At 40.5% G+C, this 24873-nt stretch overlaps 1 protein-coding gene across 1 annotated transcript in view; it reads right to left on the bottom strand.

The window, feature by feature from the left end:
• Positions 1-24873, bottom strand: part of LRP6 (LDL receptor related protein 6) — a 100183-nt gene that overhangs the window by 23176 nt on the left and 52134 nt on the right. The window contains exons 5-9 of the mRNA XM_008630833.2: positions 20328-20724; positions 19665-19836; positions 4573-4789; positions 3197-3486; positions 1828-2054 (exon numbers count right to left, since the gene is read on the bottom strand). Of these exons, the coding sequence (XP_008629055.2) occupies positions 1828-2054; positions 3197-3486; positions 4573-4789; positions 19665-19836; positions 20328-20724 (1303 nt within the window). The remainder of the gene's footprint in view (positions 1-1827; positions 2055-3196; positions 3487-4572; positions 4790-19664; positions 19837-20327; positions 20725-24873) is intronic.

Genomic DNA, 24873 nt, shown 5'->3' with positions numbered 1-24873 from the left:
TACCTGGTTATTTAGCAGGGTATTTTTCCAGAGCACTTATCTTCTGTTTCTAGTCAGTTGTCTCTCAAATGAAGGAACACAAAGAGGTAGATCTGCAGGGTACTTTTGTTAATAGGTGCCACTGCTCATTTCCACACAACTAAGTTAACCAACCATGTAACAAGTGTGTTACAACTCAGCCAAGACCACAAAACTGTATGGCATTTCCACTGGAGCAAAAATACAAGCTATTACATACTCACATGCCAGCTTATGCCTCATCTGGAAAAAGGACAGACTTGCACATGTTTACATTTTCTTTAGGCACTGCACAGTAGAGTAGGATGTTTATTTGTATATTATATATTTGATGGCTAGCTAGTCACTTCTTCCACAGTATAAAGCTGATACTGTTCTATAAACAAGTGAGACACAGCTATCCAATATTTACACCTGTGGGTTTTAATAACCCTAGTAACAACCCCCTGGGAAGTCTTTCAATTCCAACCAACTGCACAAATAGAAAAGGTTGCTTCAAAAACTGATGATCAAGAGGGAGCTATTCCTTAGACACCAAATTTTCTTAGAATTTTTGCAAGTATTTTGTGCATTTTTTGCAAGTTGGACACAGAACGGAGCCAAGTGCCAGAATTGCCCCCATGGCAGCAATGCCTTGAAAACTTCCATTTGAAGTACAACTATACTGTAAGGTATACAAATGTATACAGCTATACTATTGCTGTAAGGAAAAAGGAAAAACAGGCATTCTGACCCAAGTAATTTTTTTTCTGCTCTGTGGTGAAGAGGCAAAGCACTGAACGACAATACTCCTTGGGAAAAACCTACTTCCAGTGTAAAACTAGAATTATCCACAGCAGCCTTTTGTTACAAATCAGTAACTGGATCTAAGAATCTGGTGTTGAATTCTCATCCAGGCAACCCCTGGCACATCAGGGCTGAATTCAATCTAGGATCCCACTGGAGGTGACCATTGCCACCGCCTGGTTGAAATAAAGCAGAAGGAATGTGTTCCAAGTTCTCTGCATTGCTGTAGCCCTCACAGTGTCACTGGAAACTGTGATAATGTCATAACCCCTGTAAATGAAGTTCCCTCATTTGAAAAATAACGCAATTATTGGTGTAACCTCAAAAAGTTTTTGCAGTAGTTAGTTATTGTCAAGTGAGCATTTCATGGTAGAAGAGCTGTTTCAGAAGCTGAATAGTTAGCTTGCCCCGTTCCGTCCCCTCCCTCCCTGTTTATTGCCCTACTTTTGCTGTTATACTTCAATCCAACTGAGAAGTTTCTTCTCAGGAAGTCTTTAATTTGGGGCAGAGGTGAATATAATTGTTTCCACTCCTCTGTCCCTCTTCCCTTGTCCATGCAAACTAAAAAGTTTCCTTACCTGAAGAAACAAACATCTTCCTTATGCTCAGACTACAAACTTCACTCCCTCACCCTCAAATTAAGTCACTTAATACCTTTATTGGACCCTAACTTGTAATAAAAATAATCCTAATTTTTAAAACAATAAATATATTCCTTTCAATGCTATAGTCCTTTTCTGATTAATGAGGTCCATAAACCTAAAACTACTTTGATTCTGTGGCTAATTAAAAAACTAAATATAAACTCCTTTCTAATGAGCTGCTCTGATTTTCATTCTTGTTTTTGGTACTTTTAATGATTATTCAGGACATTAAGAGCATATTTCTCTAAATTACCAGGTTGTATTCCCCAGCTCAGTTCTCTCAGGGTTTACAGGCAGTGCTTAACTACCATGCCCTAGAGGAAGCATCACAATGTTGTTTTTCACTGTTCATAAACACAGAATTAAATCAGCAAGTTACCCCTCAGCAGGGTCCAGTGCCAGTGCCCGGGGACTGTCGAGATCTTTCCACACGAGCACCTGGCGGTGCTGCCCGTCCAGCTTGGACACCTCGATCCGGTTTGTGCCAGTGTCAGCCCAGTACAAGTTCTTCCCCAGCCAGTCCACAGCCATGCCCTCGGGATAATCCAAGCCGAACTCCACAACGTGTTCCAGCGCGCTGCCATTCATGAACGCTCTGCTGATGGTCTGCAGGGATACAAAGATACACAGGCAAATTAGAAATTTTACCAGTCTGTCACTGGGCTGCTTGTTTTCTTTGTTGGATTTTAAACACTTTCAGATTTCAGACATCTCATAGGAAAGAGGATCTTACAATATGCTACTTATTTGCAAAGCAAACAATGCTGCTATTCAGAAGTAATGATTTACTGTGCTCTGTGAATGTATTCTGAGTCAATTACAATAGCATTTCACTGGGGAAATAAATGGGATAACTAGGCTGGTTGAATTAAGCATCTACATGACAAAGTGACCTTAATAACTCAGTGCCAACTTCGAGGGGGAAATATTTTGGCTCTCCCAGGACTACACAAAAGCATCAATGTTATAGCATGGAACACTATTTAAAGTGTTATTTAAAAAAAAGTGCAGGACAGAACAGCAAATAGAAGTAAACAACCAAACGACTGATGAGCTCAGTAGCTTAAGCGCTTCAGTACTGATGGCTGAATTTAACTTCACTAGGCACGATCTCTTCTTGGACTTTTATTCAAAAGACTTCTTTTAACTCTTTGCCATCAGGATCAGCCTGTCATAGCAGATACAGCCAGAATTCCATTTCAATAATATATTAGAGCTTAGGCATTCCCTGATAAGCCTGAAAGTAAAGGACTAATGTTAGAATAGTACAGAATTCTTTTGGCAAACATGGGATACCTTTCTATGTCCTCAATATTCCTATCTGCATACACTCCTCATATTCACAACCAACCAGAAGCTAACAAAACCCACGATTTTTGTTTACTTCTTAGTTTGAACACAACCTGCTAATTATGCCAGTTTGTGACAGCACACAGCAGGGAAGTCTGTATCTCAGATTTCACCTGTATTACTTACACAGCTCAAAAGAATACCATGCCTAGGGAGTTCAGCCAAGTCACCTCTTGCAGACTCGCTCAAACTCTGTGTTTTTAACTACTGTAATTCTTCAGTTGCAAAAGTCCATGAATTATTGTTGGCACAGGTCTCAAGTAAGTTGCAGAAAATGTAATTAAAAACTAAACTCTTCTACATATCCCTTGAAATTTGTAAACCCCATTCATCAAATACTCTTAAGCATCTCAAGAAGCTTGTAACAGCTTGATAGCCAATATGGACTAAATCTGTACCTTTAAAGAAATGTCAGTCCAGTAAATGCGATTGTCTGTCACATCAAAATCCAGAGCAGAGGCTTCCTTGACTCCAGTGAGTGGAATAGCAACATTGTTATTGTTGGTTTCTAGAGAGATGCGTCTGATGTCTGCTCTCCTAGAAAAGAGCAGGAAAGCTTCTGGCACGATGCAGGTCCTCATGTCACTGATGAGCTCCAGGCCGATGGGGCAGGCGCAGCGAAGGCCTTGTGGTCGGTACAGACACAGGTGGCTGCAGCCGCCATTGTCTTCTGCACAGGGGTTTGTACCTAAGCAGGCAGCAAGAGGAAAAGCAAGCATTGCAAACTGACTGCAGTGAAAGGTGAAGCTAGTCCTCACATGCATCAGCAACACTATGTGTTCTCCAAGTATACATGCAGTTTTTCTCCTTGTATTCTCTGATCAAATTATTTTTCATTCATTTCCCATAATCCTTTAGACAGTCCTTACTCTCCTTGGCTGGAAAAGCCAGTGATTGCTCTCCTTATGCCATGAAACAAACCCAGCATTAGGGAAAGGGATCTGGGCTTCAGCAGCTACTGATGATCCCAATTCACAGCACAAGCACTGAATGCATGGTAAGTGTATGTTCTGCTGCCTTTTACAGTACACTGTTCCAGCTACATACCCCCTTGCACTCCTGCACGTAAAAAAACTTGCAGAGCTATTTCCACATCCATTCAATAGTCTCTTCTCTCCAAGATGCAAGTGAAGCAGCTCTTTGCAATACTCACTCATGTACCTCCACATGCTGGAAATTGAACTCCCAAGGGAGGCTTGGTACAAAGGAGTTCAACTGGCCAAACAGATGGAAAGAGGGCTGCATTTAAAGCCATGTACCTTGGGGCATCAGCCAAAGACACATCTCAACTACATTTGACTAGTTTCCTGCAGTACAATCCAGACATGACAGCAAGAAGCTGCAAGCCTTATCCACATAGCAGGATACTCAGGTACTGTGCTGAGTTCTCTGATGCTACAATTACACTGCTACCAGTGCTTGGATAGCTTAGGATAGGCAATTTAAAGCTAGATGCTGCTTTTTTAAACCACAGACACTACAGGGCAGGAAGTACTTCTAGATACTTTTAGAGATAATTTTCTAGTGTTAACATAAAAAGTACTGAACAGACTAAAACTGGCTCATTCTGCGCTTTTGCACACTGGGAGCACACGTTCAGCTTGCTATTCTTCCAAGCTACAGAACTCAGAGAAGACCTAACCCACCCCATCAAGCTGCAGCCTGCAGTTATCGTGCAATAGGACTGGATTCTGCCCACTTCTAAAACTCTGCAGAATAGCACTGCTGACATTTTCTATCTTGTTCTCCCTTGCCTGACTAGCAGACCACTCACCGATGACCTGGTGCACGTTGGTGGCTTTCAGGCCCATCAGATCGGGCAGCTGATCGATGATGATCTCTCTCTCTGCCGTGCGCTTGTGCACACGCTCAATGCTGCGCCTTTGCCAGTCTGTCCAGTAAATGTAGTCTTCCAACAGAGTGAATCCAAATATATGAGGCAGCTTGTCCTCCACCAGGACTCTCCTACCAGTTCCATCAGCATTCATGACCTATGAATGATACAAACACAAACTTTTTGGTGTACAGAATAAATCTGCCACTATTTGGCAGACGAACAAACTAGCTGCTCTACGCTTAGACTTCAAATCAAAAAATAATCTCCTATCCATTATAATGCTATCAATGTTACACAGTGCCCTAATAAAAAAAGAAGACACTGTTTATTAACAGTGTTTATTAAAAGCCTTATTTAGAAGGCTAGTCTCATAAGCAGATTGTAATGTGAAATTATGACACAAGACTCGTTACCTTTGCTTTGGGAACTATTATTACGTAATAATACTTACTCCTGTTACAACTCTCTCATTTCTGACATGAGTTTTGGTTTAGTTTTACAGAGGAGTCACTGTGTTTTACACAAATGAAGACAAGTTTGTAATGGCCAAGGAGATCTGGTTCAGCATCTTCCAGTTCACAGTCCCTCCCAAGTGCGCTTTGCCCAGATTACAGAGAGCATTAAGAGGAGACCCCACATAAATACTGGGAGGCAAAGAGTAAAGAAGATCTACAGAATATATTTATATTCCCCAGTCTGAATACGGAACCAGTTTTCCATTCTTCAAAATTAAGTACAGTAATTTTTTTACTACAAGGAACAGCAGTAGTCTGTAAATAATTGCATGCCTTTGATCAAGACACTTGAATTTACTGCGTCATTTTCCTCCACTGCTAGAAAGGAGTAATACCTAACTTCCTCAGTGAGGCACTGAAAGGATTAATTAAACATATGTATGCATGTTCAAGTGATCAAGTGCCCTATGAATGCCAAGTATTATTATAAAATTGTAAAATACCATACTGACAGGAGTAAAGAGTCCCGTGTTTTAAGAGAAGCCTAGGAGAGATTCAGTGCCTCACTTTTTCAGAAAAAAAATCCTTCTGAAGTATTTCTACTTGTTTCAAGGTTACAGCTTAAGTTTACAGCATGTATACCACTCTTCCAAAACCAGAAAAAACCCCCAACCAACCTTAATATAAAAGCTTTCCGAAACAATGTGATTCACAAAATCCAAGGTAGCATACTAATCCCTGAAACATTAAAACATCCTTCCCACCATCCAGGGATGTTCTAAGTAAAGGACTGGAAAACGAGTGATTTATTAAACCACTGTTTTCAAATCTCTCTCACTTATGAAACTAAGATAGCCACAAACAAATCTATATGACTTCCTGTCCTCCCCATGGCTCAAACCCAAAGACTTATGCAATGACAACCTTCAGGATCAACTGGCTTAGTAACTCAGACTAGACTGATGGTAGTTGGTGGCCAGAGTATCTTCCCAGATAATGAGAAATGTAAAGGCTAGTTTGGAGCAACTCCTACCCAGGCACATATGAGGAGAGAGGAAAGGAACGGAGAAACAGAACTGAAGCACACACCTTTCCTAGCATACAGTATAATGTACACATTAATAAAACACTTAAAAATTCCCAAAAAAAAAGTGGGAGAAATGCTATAACCTTCACAATAATTCAATTTCTCCTTAAAATTATTCCTTGTCATAAACTTCCCAACATTTTGCCGCTTAGTCTCAGTATATTAAAATGGGAACCGAATCTTTATGTGCACATTTCCTACAGAAAAATCAAATGGGGCTCTGCATATTTGCTGGTTCATAGGAATAAGCTCTGGATTTACTTTTAAAGAAAGGTCATAGTTACTTTATGGAAATAGCTTACCAAAACCCTTCAGTCTAGCAGAGTATACAGCATGCTTCTACAAATGCACTAATGCACATGCGTCTCAAAAATAGATGACTTGTCTGTGGTGACTTGTTTCCCCCTCCCCCTTAAACTGCAGAGATAAGCCATGTGTTTGCAACTAATTAGTGCTTGCTAAGCAGACCAAGAAGATACACAAATTAACTTGTTACAAAGTGAACCAACTAAAACCACACAGTTACAAGCAATAAAACATCACCATCACAAAGTAGCATTTTTAGCAATTACATTTTTTGCCTTGTATTTGTAAAAGAAAGAAAATCCTCTATTTAATGGAGTGCTTAACTACCAGCAAAGAGAATTAGTTGGAAGGTGTGTGGTGTGAGATGAACTTTCTCTGGCAAACTTTAAAGTGAGAGCTGTTCAAATAAGCTTACCCCTATACTGAAGAGTCAGGAAAAGAGGAGGACTTAAGGATTACGTATCTGCTTTTAATTAGTTTTTGCTTTGACACATAAAGGCTACTTTGAAAGACAGTTTTACATCTCCTAGACAAAACACGCACCTTTCTGAAAGTACTTACATATACCTGCCACTCTGCTCCCGCTGCAGTTTCACCTGACCACATCTGTACAATGTTGCCTAATATAAACATCTGCCCACTAGCAGCCAGCTACCACCACATATATATATATATGTATTTCCATGGCACCATGTTGTCTGCACTGACTTTGGCTGCATGTTAGGTGATTTCAACAGAACTACATCCATTGGCTACAGAATCAAACAGTCTGGTGTAAGGCAGAAGGGAAGTGGCAAGGGATGTAGGGATGATACGCACAAGGAGAATAAAGAAAAAAGGAACAATCACTTATCAACCAATTTCAAGGGATTTCAGCATCATCTTTTCACATACTGAAACTCAGACAACAACCAAGTCCCAGCCCATGCTCCTTTACGGATTTCTTCCCCTTCCCCAGCTCCTCACAGTGAAATGCATCCCCACAGAATCCCACATAAAAGAAACCCACCTTCTGCTGCTACGAGGCAGTGACTCCAGAGGTTTATGCTGCTTTTAACCACAATGTGGTGGGAGTTTCACATTCTGAGGCCATTCTGAATACTGCAAATCACACTGAGAATATAGGCTACAACAGGAAACAGATGTGGTGGAACCACAAACACCACCTTTACTGAAAGACTGAGTAGTTCCATGAAAAAAAATTTTAAAAGTGCAAAAATTGAACGGCCTCAGAAAAAATACCAGATATCCTGCTTGTAGAATAAGGGCTTTGTTTATCCTAAAACAATAATGAATGCAAACCTATAGCCTCACGAAAATACAGCTTATTCAAACTAAGTGAATTACTGCTGAAAATGTAGTCACATTTTAAAATGCTGTACTTAGTGATCTGTAGGAACAATAACAACTTTGAAGCATTACTTCTAATTTAAAGTTACAGACTGGAGCGCACAGTGACATATTCTGAGGGTCTTTTTTGTTATCAGATACCTTGCATTCAATTCACTCCTAATACCAGTAATCACTGTGATAGATAGGCTAATGCAGTGAATTTACCTTTTTGATAATATGGGATTTGAATGTATGGTAGTTTAAACTTGTCACTTGATTGCTCTAAGTCTAGAGTTCCATCATTAAATCTATCTCATTTATGAAAGTGCTTAGAGCTTGTGCTGGGACCCTGGCAGAACTGTGCAGACAAGCAGTCCCCTCAGGTCCAGTGCACCAAGGCCGGTGGCAGCAGAGACTAAGCAGATGTGCACTGGCTCATGTGCACAGCCCTGAGGAGATGCTCATCACTGAAAGCGTCTGTCCCTATCGGGCTATACTTAGATCAATACCAAACATAAGAGCCCAGTCCTACAAGGTGTCAAGACTGAGATGAAGGTGACAGAGTGCAAACTCTTACCTTTCATCTTAACTCATAAGCATAGTTGAATTTTCAGTATAGAACTACAGAATCATAGACCAGCCCAGGCTGGAAGAATCCCTGAAAGATCATCTGGTCCAATTTTTTGTGGGAAAGAAGCCTAGATGAGATTATCCAGCATCCTGTCCAGTTAGATCAAGAAAACTTCTAGTAATGGGGAGGGACTCCACACCTCAGTAAAGTATTTCTTTCTTGTATTAAGATGAAACCTCCCTCAGTGCACCTTGCAGCAGTTGCCCCTGTCCTCTCCATGTGGCTCCATATGCTTGGAGAACCTCCTTCCTCCCTCAGTACTGGAAGAGTATGAGCACTCTCTTCTCCATGAAGAAAAGGCCAAACCCCTTCTGTCTGTCCTCACAGGGCAGGTTCTCATTCCCTTAGGCCCTCTCCACTCTCCCTGCATCTCTGTTGAATTCTGGGGACCAGAGCTGGACACAGCTGGGTATGGCCTGACAAGCACTGAGTGGGATGATCAATGCCCCCATGGATGCACCCCAGGATCCTGTTTGCCTTCACTGTACAGCAGCACACTGGCATGACTTGCCCTCAGTAAACCTGCATTGGCTTTTCCCCATTACCTGCTTCCTTTGGCTCACAGGTTTCTAGGAGAACTCTTTCCAGGGGCTGCAATAAGACTAACAGACCTGTAACTTCCCAGGTCCACTTTTGGATGTGGTGGTAAATGATCGGGGAACAGGTTAAATATCATGCATGCTAAGCTCTTTCTCTGGCTGACAGGAGCAGAGGAAGTCAACAATCAATGAAAATTTATAAACAACACCTGGTAACACTACCTTCAAAAATATATTACTTATGAGCATGGAATAGGCCTCTGTGATGGACTGTTAAGTCCCCAGCTACACTACAAGATGTTGCCAGAATATTATTTCTTTCACAGACACACATCAGTAAAACAAAAACCCAACTCCCCCTAAAACAAACAACTCTTCCAGTAAAATCCATAAGCTCCTCTAATTTCAGATACTTGAACCTAAGCTCCAATTTTTAAAATCAACAGTCTGTTTTTGGACAAATGACAGTTACCTTAGCCATAACTGGTTCCTGAACTTCAGCATCTTTACCAGCACCATCTTATTGATCCTCAGAGAGGCCAGAAGACCCCACTTAATATTCAGGACCTCAACTGCTCTGCTCAAGTTCTACTGCCATCGCTGCCCAAGCTCTACAAAATTTTTATCAAGCACCACAGCTGGAAAGCAGTTCCCCTCACTGAGTCACAGGAAGGACGCAATTGTAGCATTCATCTTTCTTCTGGAAGGATAAGGAATTTGAAAGCCTTCTGACCCCGTGGCAATGCTTTGCATGTCACGTGTCCCGCAAGTGCAGAACACACTAGCTTGTTGTTTCCTTGGAACATGTTGAAATATACTCTGGATATATAGTCACGGTTTATCTTACAGCATGCATACAACCCCAGACATTTGGCACAGGTTTCTAAGAAGCAAATGTCACCAAAATAAAAGGTAAACTCTTCCTGAGCAGACCTTCAATTTTTACCTCATTCCAATGACAACTTGGGTTTCTCCCAATAGTTTAAAACAGCAGAAAATCATCAGGAAGCATTACCACCTTCACAATTTCAACACGGGTCATGCTAATGCACCACAGGAATAGATACAACTTAAAACAATGAGGTAAAAAGGTGAGTTTCTCATGAGTTTGATCATTAACACTGATCTACTTAAGATGATTGCAAGGAAGCATTACTGTAAAACACCCTGAAATACTGAATTCAAAACAAATATCCCAGATATTCCAACATAACATAATTGAGCAAGGCTTGCATTAGACCTGAAATAATTTAGGAATACTCAGACTCAAGGCTTAGCTACTTCAGCCCTGATTATCCAGAGGTAGATACTTACACATGGTGTTTGATGCAACAAATAACAACTCAGTTCATGGCAGTGTGAATCAGGGATATGACTGCTCATTGTCTACCTAAATGTACATGAATCTTTCTTTACAAGGAGAGTGAAAACCAACACTACACTGACTAGATTTATTTGGTTCAAGAAAAAAAAAGAAACTTGGGCAGCATCTCTTCAAAATAACTCTAAAAGACAGCTAGAATGCCTTCTAATCATTATATTTGCATTTTTTTTAAACTGGGTTTGAGAACAATGTATTTTCAACTTACTTTTCTAAGCAACATAAAACTGAGCTGAATGTATCTACATCTCATGAGATGAAACGCACTATGGATTTCAGGATGATTTTACTGTTATGGCTGCAGCAGTATCATATAATTAATACATGTATTTACTACAAAACAGCTGCTCTAAGAGAGAAACAAAGAGATATCTTGTCTAAATTTCCAGTTTTATTAGTCTTCCCTCTAAAAAAAGTCTTGATCAACTATACCCTCTTTATGTGAAGAACTGAAACTTTCAACCAAGTTTGAAGAAATTACTCTGTCAGTGTCATTTACTTACTGTTAACAGCATTCCCCCTCAATTCTAAAACATTAAGGAATGAAATGGGAAGTCCTCTCTTCATTGCAGTGAAATCCTGAGGAATCAGCAGAAAGGATCCCTGGAACCCTTTGGATTTGCTTCAGAAGCCAAATGCCTCCAGACAACTCCATAAATTTCTTATTGTTAATTGTTTTATAATAGCCTTTAACAATTTCTAATTTAACAGTTCCTCAACACCCTCAGTTTCTTTTAGAGCTCTAACAATTTTTCCACAGAATTCAAAATATATTTTTTCTGAGCATGGATAATATTTCTAATAGGACTGCTGTGAAGATAAGTATGTACAAACAGTATAGAGATTAACTTCATAAATATCCTTTCTATCAGGCTACAGACACTGCTATAAGCTCATTTCTTTCACAACAGAACAACTTTCCTAGCTCACTGATCAATGCCAACAGCAGAAACGTTTTCTCTGCAACGGAATTTAATTTTAGAAACAATTGGTTCAGTTTTTAATGAAATGGCTCAAGTCAGATAAAGTGACAAGTAGGCAAGGAAAGGATTTTAGAACCATTGTGACAATCACATATGACATCTCCTAGGCAATCTCATGCAACAGAAAAAACCCCTTGCATTTGTAAAGAACAGGCTAAGACAAAAAAATGAGTCAAATTGATGAGTAAGATAAGAAGAGAGATTTTCACAAGGAAAAAAGAAGCTCTTCTGAGAAGATTCAGTGGTAAAACAGGTGACTAAAAATGCTTTGCTACGGAGATTAATTTTGGTATGTAATCCATAGGGTGGAGTGGCAGCAGTCAGGGAGTGTTCTGTTACCTGGGCATAGGCTGTGGGGGCAACAAAGGAAACTAATGACTGCATTTTGCAACTTACTGTTTAGCAACTAAGACCTGTGGGCAGCTACACACACCACTTTGCAGAATGTAAACCAGACTAGCCAAGACTAACCCGAACCCTCACAGTGGGTTTGGGGGGCACAGTTTTACAAGATTAAGTTTGGCATAACAGCTCCTGATGCTCTTGTATATGGGCAAAAGCCTCTGTGCTCTTCTTTCCCAAGGTTTTTTCTTTCAGTGCCTTGCCCCAGAAACTTAATTTTCATTTGTTCTCTACCCAACCCGATGTGTTCCAGACTCCTTCATAAGTGACTATAATTGCCTTTTTTATAGAGAGAAAACATGTGGAAAGTTTTCTGCTGTTTTACCAAGTCCAAGTGGTTCAGGGAATAGTCCAGTGAGAGACTCAGCCAGTTACGAGATACTTTTCACCTTTGGTGGCAGTAAGTTTTAAAGTTGATTCAACTGCTCCTATTTGCTAAATCACTTAAATTCCAAGGGTCTTGCACGTCCAAGAGCCTGGTTTTCCACCTTTTTCCACAGACTCTTTGCCACGCTACAAGATCATGCATGGGACCAGAAGAGATGTTCAGGTTAAGACTACAAAACCTCACAGCAAAGGAAGAAACCTGTGTGAAGAAAGCTCAATCATTATTGAGAAGGATTGCAAGGTCAGGTGAATACTTCCAAAGCAGCTCAGGTCCAAGATCAGTACAAGGTTTTTTACCGTAATGCAACTTAGCTTGTGAACAGGAGGGAAAAAAAAAAAAAAAAAAAAAAAAGCCAGAATTTTGGAGAGTAAGGGATAATAGTGGACTGACAAACAGTACTCAGCTGAATCAGAAACACAGATGACAGCTCAGTATCTCTCAATATCTCTTCACATTGCTCCCCAGCTTGCCATGAAATATTTTAAGTATGTCAGACTCAGGTGAGCTGATGGCCCTGGCTGTGTTGGTTTGAGGGATTTCTGTGTTTTCCCTTAGGTAACCAATACTGGCTACTAGTAGAGGCATGTTACTTTCTAGGTGAGACACCTGCGTAAACCAAAATACAATTTCCTAACTCCAGTGTGAAAAATCTGGGAAGCATGTATGACATATGAATGTAGATCCAACAGTTATACTCCAATCAGCTCCACGCTGGGCCATGGGGACAACGAGGCTTTCAGCGCTATCAGTGGCAAACCAGGACTGCTCATCTTTTAGCAAAGGTTGTAAGAAACATCTCTGAATTCCCAGTGTGAGCAGTCAGCACAACTTTCTGCTCAAATGTGTCTCGAGTGTGGGCACCTGGCTCTGACACGGCCGTTCCGGGCTCTCTTTAGAGGTAACAGAAAAAAAGAGGGGCTTTTAGAGTAGGACTCATTTAATCAAAAAGCTTCCCTTACAGTGTGGAAGTGCTGATTTCCAACATTTTTTATAAAGGCAACATAAGGGAATTTAACTAAGCTGAATGTATCTACATCTCATGAGATGAAACCCACTACGGATTTCAGGATGAACTGTAGATCTATGACACAAGAACCATTTGAAAACTGAATGTCAAAGTCTTCTCCACATAATTTTTAGGGCAGTAGTTTCACTTCTTAGAAAAATACCATGTTTAGTACTCAGATCAGAGTCAGGTTACTCTTGAGCAGGAGTTCCAAAAGCTTCCCCCAGTAGCCTCTTTGTGTTACAAGGTGCTGGGAACCCATCCCTGTCCCAGGAAGCAAGACAGCCTGTCAACAGCAGATCCCTCAGGACTTCTTGGAGAACTCCTCTGCACAAGTGGCTTGCAATGTAAGGTCTCAAAAATCACACTTTTCACATCTGAATTTCGTTTAGGTAGTCTCAATTTATCAAAAGTAATAAAAAGGTAACTTTTAATGCTCCTGATTTGAAACTAGCATGGATGTTCTAAATGTTTCTTCTTTTTTATTTTTGCATTATAACAGCTGGGGGTTGACTAGATGATCTCTAGAGGTCTCTTCCAACCCTTACAACTCCATGATTCTGTGAAAAGGTACATCTCTAAGTGACAATTCTGTAGCACCATGTTCAAAAGCCAAAGCAAAAAAAAAGAATTTTTGTTTTTAATCGTAACAAGCTTACAATGCCAGGAGGTTCTGACTCAGCATTTAGAGTCCATGGTAAGAGACCACTCAAATTCTTGTATCCAGCTCTTCGACAGCCAAGAGACCTTACTAATGTGTTGTCTGTGGCTGTCACTTGTTTGCTTTGTAATACAGTTTTATCATCTTGGTCAGTATCACAAAATTTAATTCTTCTTTAGATTCATTCAGAAGTTCAAAAGAAACCTCTCAAATGAAAATTATACCAAGTATAAACTAATACTGTTTATTTTTAAAAAAAAATAAATCCTTACTCTACTACTAATTTCAAAACTATCTATTTTTTCTTAATACAGGCTTAGCAGGTGTTAAGAAATAGTTGGAAATACCCTGACAAAGTAAGCTTTAAATTTCTGAAACTGGGATGGAGTACAGGGATCTGTCCCTACCCTCTACAGCACATACTTGTTTTTTTCTTGAATGAAATTCCCGAATGCCACAACTATCCAAACCAAAAGTAAACAGCAAAGCAACTTCAAGTATTTGTTTCAACTATACTTGAAATAGACTATATACTTGATATATACTATAAACACACCTGCAGAAGTTTAATGCAACTACACAAAAGCAGCTGTGTTCAGAGCTAGGAATACAATGGATTCTGCTTCTCAATTTTCAAACCTGTGCTTCAAGTAGGGTGGACGAGGTAGGATCAGTAACCAGGCTTGCAAGTCATCAGCATTTCACAGTAAAAAGACTAATGTACGAGACAAAAATTCTCAGTCAGAAAATAAATGGTGTACACTCAGAAAACAAAATTTCCTTCTTAGGGTGGCAGTAAAATTGAGGGAGTTGTCATCGGAGGAAAATGTAGCCCTGCAATTTCAGGATTAGAATATGAATTGGAGCATTCTCTAGATGCCAAACTATTAGCTCCTAGGTCAAAGACAAAAATGTCTTCTCTGTTCAGGATTTCTGTGCTCTAAAAAGTCTTAGCAGCATCTGCTTTCTGTTGTCCAGCAAGGCTAGGTTCTGAACGCTTGTGCGTACTTAAGCTGAAAAACAGCAGGATGTAATACTTTCCATACTAATCATGAGGATTACAGACAGTAATGCCAGGCACGGCTAATAGATTTGGGAATGCACAAACACTTCAAGTTAGAGCTGCACTCAAAAATCACTAGATAATGGTTGGAGATCTGAGCAGGAGGCAGATCCTTTCTTTACTCTCACCACTAGTAGGTGTTAGTGGGTGTCATCTCTGGCTCCGAGAATGGAGAACAGGAGAGGATGAATAAAGAAAAAAGAAGCAAAGACCGAAAAACTAGGAGAAATCAGCCATATCATCATGACTTCCCCTCAACACACACAGCCACACATGCATGCAGCCATTTATAATTGCTTTATCAATACCAGCTTTGCTGACCATTTAAAAAACCAACCTATGCCTTAAAACAGGTAGTGTACGTGCCAAGAACACAAATATTCACTAGAGCAGGAAAACACAAGATCAATTCAACAGAGCAGATCATACATTTTTAACCTCATAGCACGGCAGGAAAAGGCTTTAAACCTGTAGCAAGTCAATGAGAAATCTTCCCCACTGGTAAGCACAATAGCAGCCATCCATTTCAATAGAAGTTTATCAGCAGTGAAACCTGACCGAGATAAATGACGAAGCTGTTGAGCCACAGCCTGCTTCTGCCTGCTGCAGGCTGCCAGATAAAATGGGAACAAAAGCTCCCTGCTGTACCCCCTACCAGACTCCATTAACCCCTGCTGATGCTTTATTATCGTCTGGGGGCTCCAGAACAGCATAGCATGAATCGGTGGGTAAAAAATAAATAGTAAAAACTCATATGTAGCACAAACAAACCAGAAATGTGACTTGCAAGAATTACATTCAGTTTGGTAGCAGTGCAGTTAAATAACGGTTCTGAGGAATCCCACATGCAAAGGCGAAAAGAATGATAAAAGCACTAAGTATGTAAAATCATGTATGAAAAACTACTTAAAGGCAATAGAGGCAAGTACACAAATGTGCTTCTCCTGCTTTTACCCTCCCCTTTTCAACTACATATAAACACAGGAAGCAAAGCAGGAACCAGGCATTTATTCTGATGCCTTTATGTCCAGTTCCAAGTTTCATCTTTGGATCCTGTCACAAACACCCTTCTTTGTTGCACTTATGCCAGTGTCCTTTCTTCACATGTAAGTGTAGAACATTTGCTGAAGGCCAAAGCATCTTCTATTACACTGATATAAAAAATGGATGGTGAAGGCATGGAAAGTGTAGCAAATCTCCTCAAGATTCCTGGTTGCCATTGGAGAGTAGGCAGTGTGAGCAAATGGAAAGACTTGAAACGTTAGGAATATTTTAGTTATCACAGATTAAGATAGGGATCTACATTTAGCAAAGGCCACCTCGCTAGTTAACACCAGAGGCTCTACCAGTCGAGCTGGCCCTGCCCAATCAAAACCTCCACATACTGTAGAAGGGGATGAAGTCCTTGTGGTGCCGATGAGGAATGTGTTAGGGAAGACAATTTGGATCAGTCCTGCCTCCAGCAAAGGCAAACCCATCCGTGGCATTGTTTTTGCTCAAAGACTGGGGTGCACTTGGTGGGTGATGCAGAGGGATGGGGAAATACAATGGGCACCTGAAGGAGATTTGATTTTTGGGTGAGAACAGTCTGTGATGCTGAATTGTATAACACTGGTTGCTGAATGACACTGCCACTGCATGCCGTAACTCCCATGGACAATGAGGATGGACTGCTCCAGATACACCAGTCACGAGCTGCTATGTAACTTGCAACCAGCCAACATCACACCAGTCCTCCTGCTCTGGGAGACACTTGGGATGCACAGAACCCATAGCCATGGACTAAATGAACTCAACAGACATCTTGGGGGAGATGGCCACTGACTACAGAAATGAGAGCTGTACTTGTGTGTGTGTATGTGTGTATACACATACATGTATATGGTTGGAAGGAGTAGGGCCTGGGCATGATGTACATGGTATAAAATAAGGGGTAGGAAATGTCTGGGTTCTGGACAGGACATGACTAATTTTTGCAGTAGCCAGGAGGAGGCATGGCCAGGACCTGGACATTATTCTGTATCACCTCAAGTCACTGCTGGGAGTGGGGGAAGGGGACTCTTCCAGGGAGAAGGGGCTCCTTCAACGGAGGAAATGTGGCAGGGCAAGAGGGAGCCATCCATTATTGTCTGTCGTCAGGGATATTCTGTGTGAATAATTTCTTTCTGTCTTTACTATTATGCTGTTACTGTTATTTTTCTTATCGCTGTTTTCAGTAAATTATTCTTATCTCAATCAGTGATCTTTGCCTTTTGTGCCTCCAATTCTCCTCTCCATCCTGTTGGAGGAAGTGAGAGGTGTGTGGTTTGGAGAGTCTCAGTGGGAGAACTAAACTGGGGAGCACCATCCCTAAATCATGATAGGTGTGGATAAAAAAAAAAATCTACTTCAGACTGAACCATTCTCTTGGATGGACACCCTCCACTTCATCCTATAGAGCCCTTCCATGCTTTACTAATTGCACAAGCCACATTGAACATGTGCTGATCACTACCAGGGGCCACTGATTTTCAACCCCTTTTAGCCCCTCTGAAGCGCAGTTACCAAGCAGCAGCATTGCATCTAAGGAAGAACATGACAGAATGGCCTCAACACAGGAGAAGAGGGGCTGTATGGGTTCCATCCAAAGGTCTACCCATCCCAGTATCCTTTCTCAGAGAATAATCAACACTTATACTCACAGAACTGCATAACAAAGGAAATGCATACAGGAAGTTTTTTCAAGAAGACTCCTTCCTTCTACAGCAATTTACCGTTCAGTGATTTGTAGTTCAGAGGCAATTCTATTTGCCACTAAATTGCAGTGGAATCCGCTTCCACCAACTTACCCAGTCTTCCCAGTAACACATGTAAACTTTTAACATCTGCAACCATTTCCACAACTTACCACATCTGCTTTTGTTTGTTCTGCACCCACCACCTCACATTAGTTACAAGGATCGATTTCTTCTGTCAAAAAAGGTGTGTGTGTGTGTAGGAAGTGTTGGTCACCTTATACAAAACTTGATAGCTCTATGTCACATATGCCTAAACGAACACCTTCAGGAATTAAGAAATACAAACCCACATCCTCAAACAAAACTAAAATCCAAAAGCACCGAAGAAAAACTGTGGGAAAAGTTCTCTGTTGCTTTAAAGGTTTTAGCCAGACTGTTTCAAGATTTACTGCACGTTGATAAGAGTTAACAAACATTAACTTTTTAAGAAAAACAGCAGCAGTAATATAACTCTAACACCTAGAGACTCATAGGAAAAAATAACCAGTAATTCTGAAAGCTTAGGGTATTAAATTTTTTCTGATGCCCTGCACAGATGTTACGTGACTACCTGGAACAAATTCATTCCGCTGGCTTACACTGATTTAAGAACAATGAAATGGAAATTGTCCCAAAAACCTCTGTGCCAAATCAGATATCTTCTGTCCTGCCACAGACACTGTAATGTTGGCATAAACATTCTATGATGTGTTCTAGCCAGTTTGACAGAATTGCAGCAGTGAGCTCATGACTGATCTAGATGAAAATTTCTGCCACAAACTGATCCAGCACTGAATAGAATCATTATTAATGAATATGGAATCTCAGTGTTCTGGCAAACATGAGGGTGAAAAATGCCTAACTTTCCTTTTGCAAAATACATTCAAGGCTGAGACAGTATCAGAGCTGAAGGGCTCAATCTGTTATAAATAAATCTCTACACATCCCTAAGACTATTTTCTCCTCTTTTCTCAGAGCTGGTGTAATACTAGGTGAATTACAGACTATAAATCTTGTTTTCAGGACAAAGAAAACTGCTCCCTGAGGCTCTCCGAAGGAGTGCTTCAAAGCAACTCACCTTGCAGGACTGGAGTTACTTTGGCTCTGAAGGAGAAGCAACAGTTATGTGACCTTCCAGCACATGACTATGACTCCACCTTGACTTATTTGTAGTTACAAGTAAGTAAAAACAACTTTGTAAGTCTAGAAAAGATACGTTTGTGCCTAATACAATAAGTGCTAAAAGTTATTTGCGACGGTTAGGAATGAACAGGGAAAGCTGTAATTCATCAAAGGAAGGCAAATCTACCAGGATATAGCAAAGGCAGACGGTGCTACATAGCAGTCAAGTCTTCTGCTTCCAACAAAAGCTTTTGACAGCAAACTGATCAAATACTAAACAATACTATTTTCTCAAAGACTGACAGATAATAAATGTCAAATTTGTTTCATAAATGTTACCCAACAAAATAAATATGAGATTTTCAGTGTGGGAGAGAAGAAAAAGTGCCTTTTTTTTTTTAAATTAGAAGTTTCAACAGGACATGTCAGAAAGAAAGGAAAATCTATGCCCTTGCTGAAACTCTAATAAAACAAGGGAGATGCAAAGTATAGAGGATTTCTGGAAGTACAAACGATTATATGTGAAATAAGATTTATTTCTTTAAAATATGTTTTGCTAGGCTCTAAACTGAGCAGTGCAAAGAATGAAAGATAACTTTTTAAACGACAAACATTAATCCCAGTAAAAAGCTTTTTCCCCTGATGACCTAAGAACTGACTTATTTAACAAGTCCTTACCACGCATTCTTACAAAGAGAGCTCTACTACATGGATATAATTTCTATTTTACACAAAAAATGAGGGAAATATAGCAAGTAACTTGCCCAAAGGCTGAGAAGGACAGAGTTGTTTCTTAAAGCACAACTCAACCACCATATCCTCATCCTTTCCCAGCTGTATCAGAATATGAACACTTATAAAAGCAAAACAACTTTCTGTAACTTCACGGAATAAAAAATGCAGGTGCAATTACAAACCTCTATTTTGTCTGTTTTGGCGTCTCCCCAGTATATTTTGCTTTCTGCATAATCCAGTGCCAATCCATTTGGCCAGCCAAGCGAGGTGTTCACCAGCACAATTCTGTCTGAGCCATCCAGTGCTGCCCTCTCAATCTTTGGGATTTCTCCCCAGTCAGTCCAGTACATGTACCTGCAAAGGAAACAAAATCTTATTAATCCAAACCTCAAATATTCTTATAGATTCTTCTGGGCTACTCTTCCCCAAAACCACATAGCATGCAGAAAGTTACATTTCTAAACCAAAAATATTTCCTTACCTACGTAAGGATGGCCAAACCATTGAGAAATAATTGGCATGTAAGCACACAAAATTCCTGTACCAGTCTGCTCAGCAAGACAATATAACCAGCGCTATTAGCTAGAATAAACAAGCAGATCCACGCAGTTCACAAAAATATTTTTAAAAATAATACAACACAGACACATAAGATGACTACCCAGGTGGTCAAAACAGAGAAGCAATCCTTGTGCCTTGGAGCCTTAACTTTCAGAGAATCCCAGTATTTTCATTTGGAAGGCTCAGAAGTTTATCACCGCATCCCATTATCTACCTAGAAGCAGACAGAGGTATCTTCTTTGCATGACTAATATTTTTAAAAATGCTCACAAACAGCTCCTCACCCAACCATGGGATCCAGTACAATAGCTCTGGGTTCTTCCAGGTCTTCTGATATCAAGATTTTCCTCATGGTCCCATTAAGCCTGGTGACTTCGATGCGGTCCGTGCCGGTGTCCGTCCAGTACAGGTTCCGGGCCACCCAGTCCACGGCGATGCCATCAGGGTGTGCAATCTGAGCGGTGACCACAAACTGGCTGCCCGAGCCGTCGAGGAAGGAGCGGCGGATGGCCCTCACTTCGTCGTCCGTCCAGTAGATGTATCCTTCCAGAGGGTCGAAGTCGATGGCGATGGCGTGGCGGATGTCCTCCAGCGGGAGCACGATGTCCGTGAAATCGGGGGTGTCCAAGGAAATGCGCCTCAGGTCTGTCCGGCGGGCCAGGAGCAGCAATGCAGTGGCACCTGCAGGATCAGGACAAACACAAACACCTTGCAAACACTGCGCAAGAAGCCTGTAAATAGAGAAACTGAGTGTCCTTTCCCAACAACATGGTCTAGCTACCTTGATTTCACAGGACCAAACCAAACTGCTGGGCACCAGCACAGAATTCCATTCCAAGGCTTCAAATGTGAAGCTGCTCACAATGTCTCTGCTTATTTTTCTAACAAGTCAGATGTGTTTACAGAGAAAATTCAGCACTCATTTCCTTTCTCAGAATGTATCATGTTGCACGTGTTCTCTGTCCATATTGTTCCCTCCAAATTACTGAATAGATATGCAACAGCTATGCTGCTATTTTATGCAAATCAACAGATGGCCTGCAACCTCTTAGATGAGAAATCAATTATGCAGATATTTTACTGACTGTTTGCTGCTGTTGGTGAGAGGACAGCCATGACAAACAAGCTGCATGTTTCAACAACCCCTGATAAATGGAAAAAATGTAATGTAGAACACCACAAGTAAACCTCTTCTGAGAAACTCTTAGTGGAGGAGTCAGATTTGGGAACAGACCACTGTGCAATGACCATGCAGACCAGGAGAGCTGCCACCTTCTCCCACATTTGTTAAGAACAAGCTTATTGAAGACATGAAGATAAATAACAGTGTCTTATAAAGCAATTTTGAGCTAAAGCACACAAAAGCCTTGCTGGCTTTTGGGTCAACAGTCAGAATCAAAATAAATAACTAAAATCAGCTTGCACTGCAGGAGATGTTTTCAAATAGGCAACACAGCATGTTTAATGGTACTACCAATGAGTTGCACTTACTGTCTAATCCAATTAATTTTCATTTCATTTTCTAGTCTATGTCACCAGATTTCAACGTAATGAAGGATAAACAACCACCACACCCCATTCCAATTAAACCGGTTTATCAGTTTGGAGTTTTAGGGAGATAAGAGCAGCTCAGGCCCGAAGGAAGCTTGAGCTAAGGTGAAAAATGCATGCATAATTGCAGGGAAAGTGTGGTGCAATGGCTCTCCTCAAAGAGTGAGAGGACAGGCTTTGGCAGGGACTGATGGGGGATGAGGGGGAGGGTGGGGAAGGTTTAGGAAAACAAATGCATGAAAATGCAGTGAAAATGAGCGATCGCCAATCCACATTGTGTCCATGTCTCGATTTTGATGTGTAAGAGGTATAAATAAGAGCTAGAAGATTGAAAGAGCAACAACTGAAGTAAGCAAGCTGGTGATGAAAGAAGAATTTTGGTGTCTAATGCCAACTTTAAAAAAAAAAAAAAAAGACAGTAATTGATGTCAATGCTAGCTGAAACCTCACTGCATGCCAATCCTTCGACAGATGCCAAAACAGCCATTGCTTCATTTACAGCAAGTTCAATGTGTTACAAACCTGTAAGACACTTTCACAGTGCTGCAGGAAACAGCACCTTTCAACAACTGAAGTCGAGTATATCATTACAAGTGTTTCTGATTGGTAGTCCAGAATGGACTAAGATCAGCTTTGGGATCCTCTGCCCTGAAACACCTTGTGGTCAGAAATATATGTACACACTACTCAACTGTTCTTCCAGTGAGTAACTCTCATACATTAATTAATCAGGAAGGGGGAACCTGTAGTTACATGTCTATGTATCCTTCAAAATACTGTAAAGCATGTGACATAGCCAATGGAAAACAGGCCTGTTAGAAAGGTTTTTGTAAAGAAGCAACTAATCTTGACACACAAGTCTGTATGTACACCTGTATTTGTTGATACTAAATACAACAAACAATTCAGCATTGATTTAAGCATACAGATGCATTATGGTCATAGAAAGTAATAGTACATAACTAACACCAACAATTTAGGTTCAAGGAAGAAAGAAATCCCTACATTTTCTTAGCAACTTCGCAGTCATTCGTCCAACCTGCCTTTTAAACAAAACAATGACAAACATATTAAAAACCCCGAACAATGATAACTTTTTTGCATTATCAAGTAAACCTAAAGTTGAGCAAATGCACTAACATCAGAGTTCAAAACATATAGATCATCTACCACATATAGAAAAAGTGTAAGGCATAATCCCTAAAAATAATTTGTGTGCTCTGACTGAAGTTGACAGTTACTTCAAAGAACCAAAGCCAGGTCTCCGGAAAGACTCAGTTCAGTATTACCATGCCTTTGCTCGAACTCACCCATAAAATTGACCAATTGACCTTCCTATTCTTCCCAAAGACGACCCATTTCAACAGCTTCAGTATCCTGCTTTCAGGCTGCAACACTGTTGTTTAGTCAAACAACCCACTGTGTTTAAGCTTTAATTCAGCACTGGGAAATGACTGGCTTTCAGCTAACTCCTGTTGTACTCTGGAACCCAGAGCTAAGAATGTCATGGTCTTTATCTGGGGGCTTGGCCAGCATTCCAACCCCTCCATCAAACATCAGCCCTCAGCCCTCCAACCAGGCAATAAAAAGTTTAAAGCTTACTTCAGAGCTATTACCCAAACATTTGCAAACCAACACCTCAGCTGCTTAGTTAGATCAGCAGTCATTCGCTCAGGAAAAAGAAATAGAGCAGCAGAGAAGCACCACACCTCCAGGCAGGTTGAGGGAAAAATCACTCTGAATTCCTTCAGGCTTGTCCTGACAATAGCAAAACTAACAAATGCAAGAGCTGGGCTTATTTATAGACTGATCCCATTACCGCCTTGATAACAGCCAGGGAAAAGAACCCCAGGTGGTCTCAAAACTGTGGCAAACACCAGCTGTGCAAAGTTTACCTGGCTAGGCACTGATAACCACTCAGAAGATGCTCAGGGTACTCAAGGTTGCCAGGACATGACAAAATCAACCAATTTTGTTCACTTCTACTCCAAAGACCAGTTATGATGCAAAAGCTAAAATGACAGCAGGATCTCCAGACTTCTTGCCTTGCCTCTCTAAGAAAAATCGAGCCTCTGATGATGAGCATGAGGGAGAGAATATCGCGAGTACAGAACTGTATTTCAAAAGAAGAATAAAAAGGCAGAAAAAGACAATGCAGGTTGCATGCAAGCATAACTTTGTATTTGGCTTGGGTTTTTTTTTTTTTTTCAGTTTATCAGCACTTACTAGGAGAACTGGAACCAGTCACAAACATATAAAACACCTCAAACCTCAGCTGGCTTAGATGCTTTCAAAGGATGCATGGAGGCTGTAGGTAGAACTCTGACCTTGGCACACATATGCAGACCTGAAGCAATTTTCCCTCTCTTTCTAAACCATTCAACTTGTGGACTAAGCTCAAGATTCTTTTTAGCAGTGCCTCAAGACACAAGATATTCAAGATGTTTTGAAATTTTTTGAAAGCCAAGTCCCTTACTTGTCTAAATATGGACATATAAGCCTTACTCCAGACTCTTACTTTTGAGAGCTTTAGCCTACTTTTATTAAGCACTTTGAAATCTGGGATTACAAGCTCATGGATGGTGCATTACATTAGTCCTGGAACTAATACTTGCCTCAAAAATTCACTATTAAAATTCTAAATAATTTAAATCTGTGTGCTAGCTGAAGACAAGGGAAGGAGGAGAAAGGGGAAAGCAGAGCAAGCATGCAGATACAACAACGGCACAGCTTTAAGTCCAATGCCCTTCTAACCTTTACAATTAATTACATCTTCTCAATGATATACAGGCCTCAGTCATTTGTAAGTTATTGAACTTTAAAGCCATTAGTGGTTGCTCAGCTACACAGACACATGCTCAGGAATGCATACAAAAGAAGTGCTAGACCTAAGACATATATAATGCATTCCCTGTATCTGAGAAATCATGATTACTAATACATCCCAAATAGAAATACTTCACATTTGACCAAAACATTTAACTCCTAAATGTTCTTCCCCAGTTTTAAAGACACTATTGTGAAAGAGTCCCTGATATGACAATACAAAAAAAGTTTTTCATCTAAGCTCAGCCTTAAAACTAAAAAGGCAAAAGAACATGCATCTGAAATTAATCATATATTTCTTCTTTCCTTTAAAAGAAATTAAAGAATGAAGGTGTCTGTCAAATCGGGATCCTGGCTATTCCTGACAAAGCACATTAGGCAGAGGACAGCCCTAAATTGCAAAAGCAAGTGCAAAATCCTGGTTCCTGCCTCCAGGCCTGCAAGGGAAATAGG

The sequence above is a fragment of the Corvus brachyrhynchos genome, unplaced genomic scaffold (assembly GCF_000691975.1).
Source record: "Corvus brachyrhynchos isolate BGI_N302 unplaced genomic scaffold, ASM69197v1 scaffold523, whole genome shotgun sequence".
Taxonomy (NCBI): Eukaryota; Metazoa; Chordata; class Aves; order Passeriformes; family Corvidae; genus Corvus; species Corvus brachyrhynchos.
Note: the sequence above shows the minus strand (reverse complement) of the source record. Positions and strands in the feature narration are given on the sequence as shown.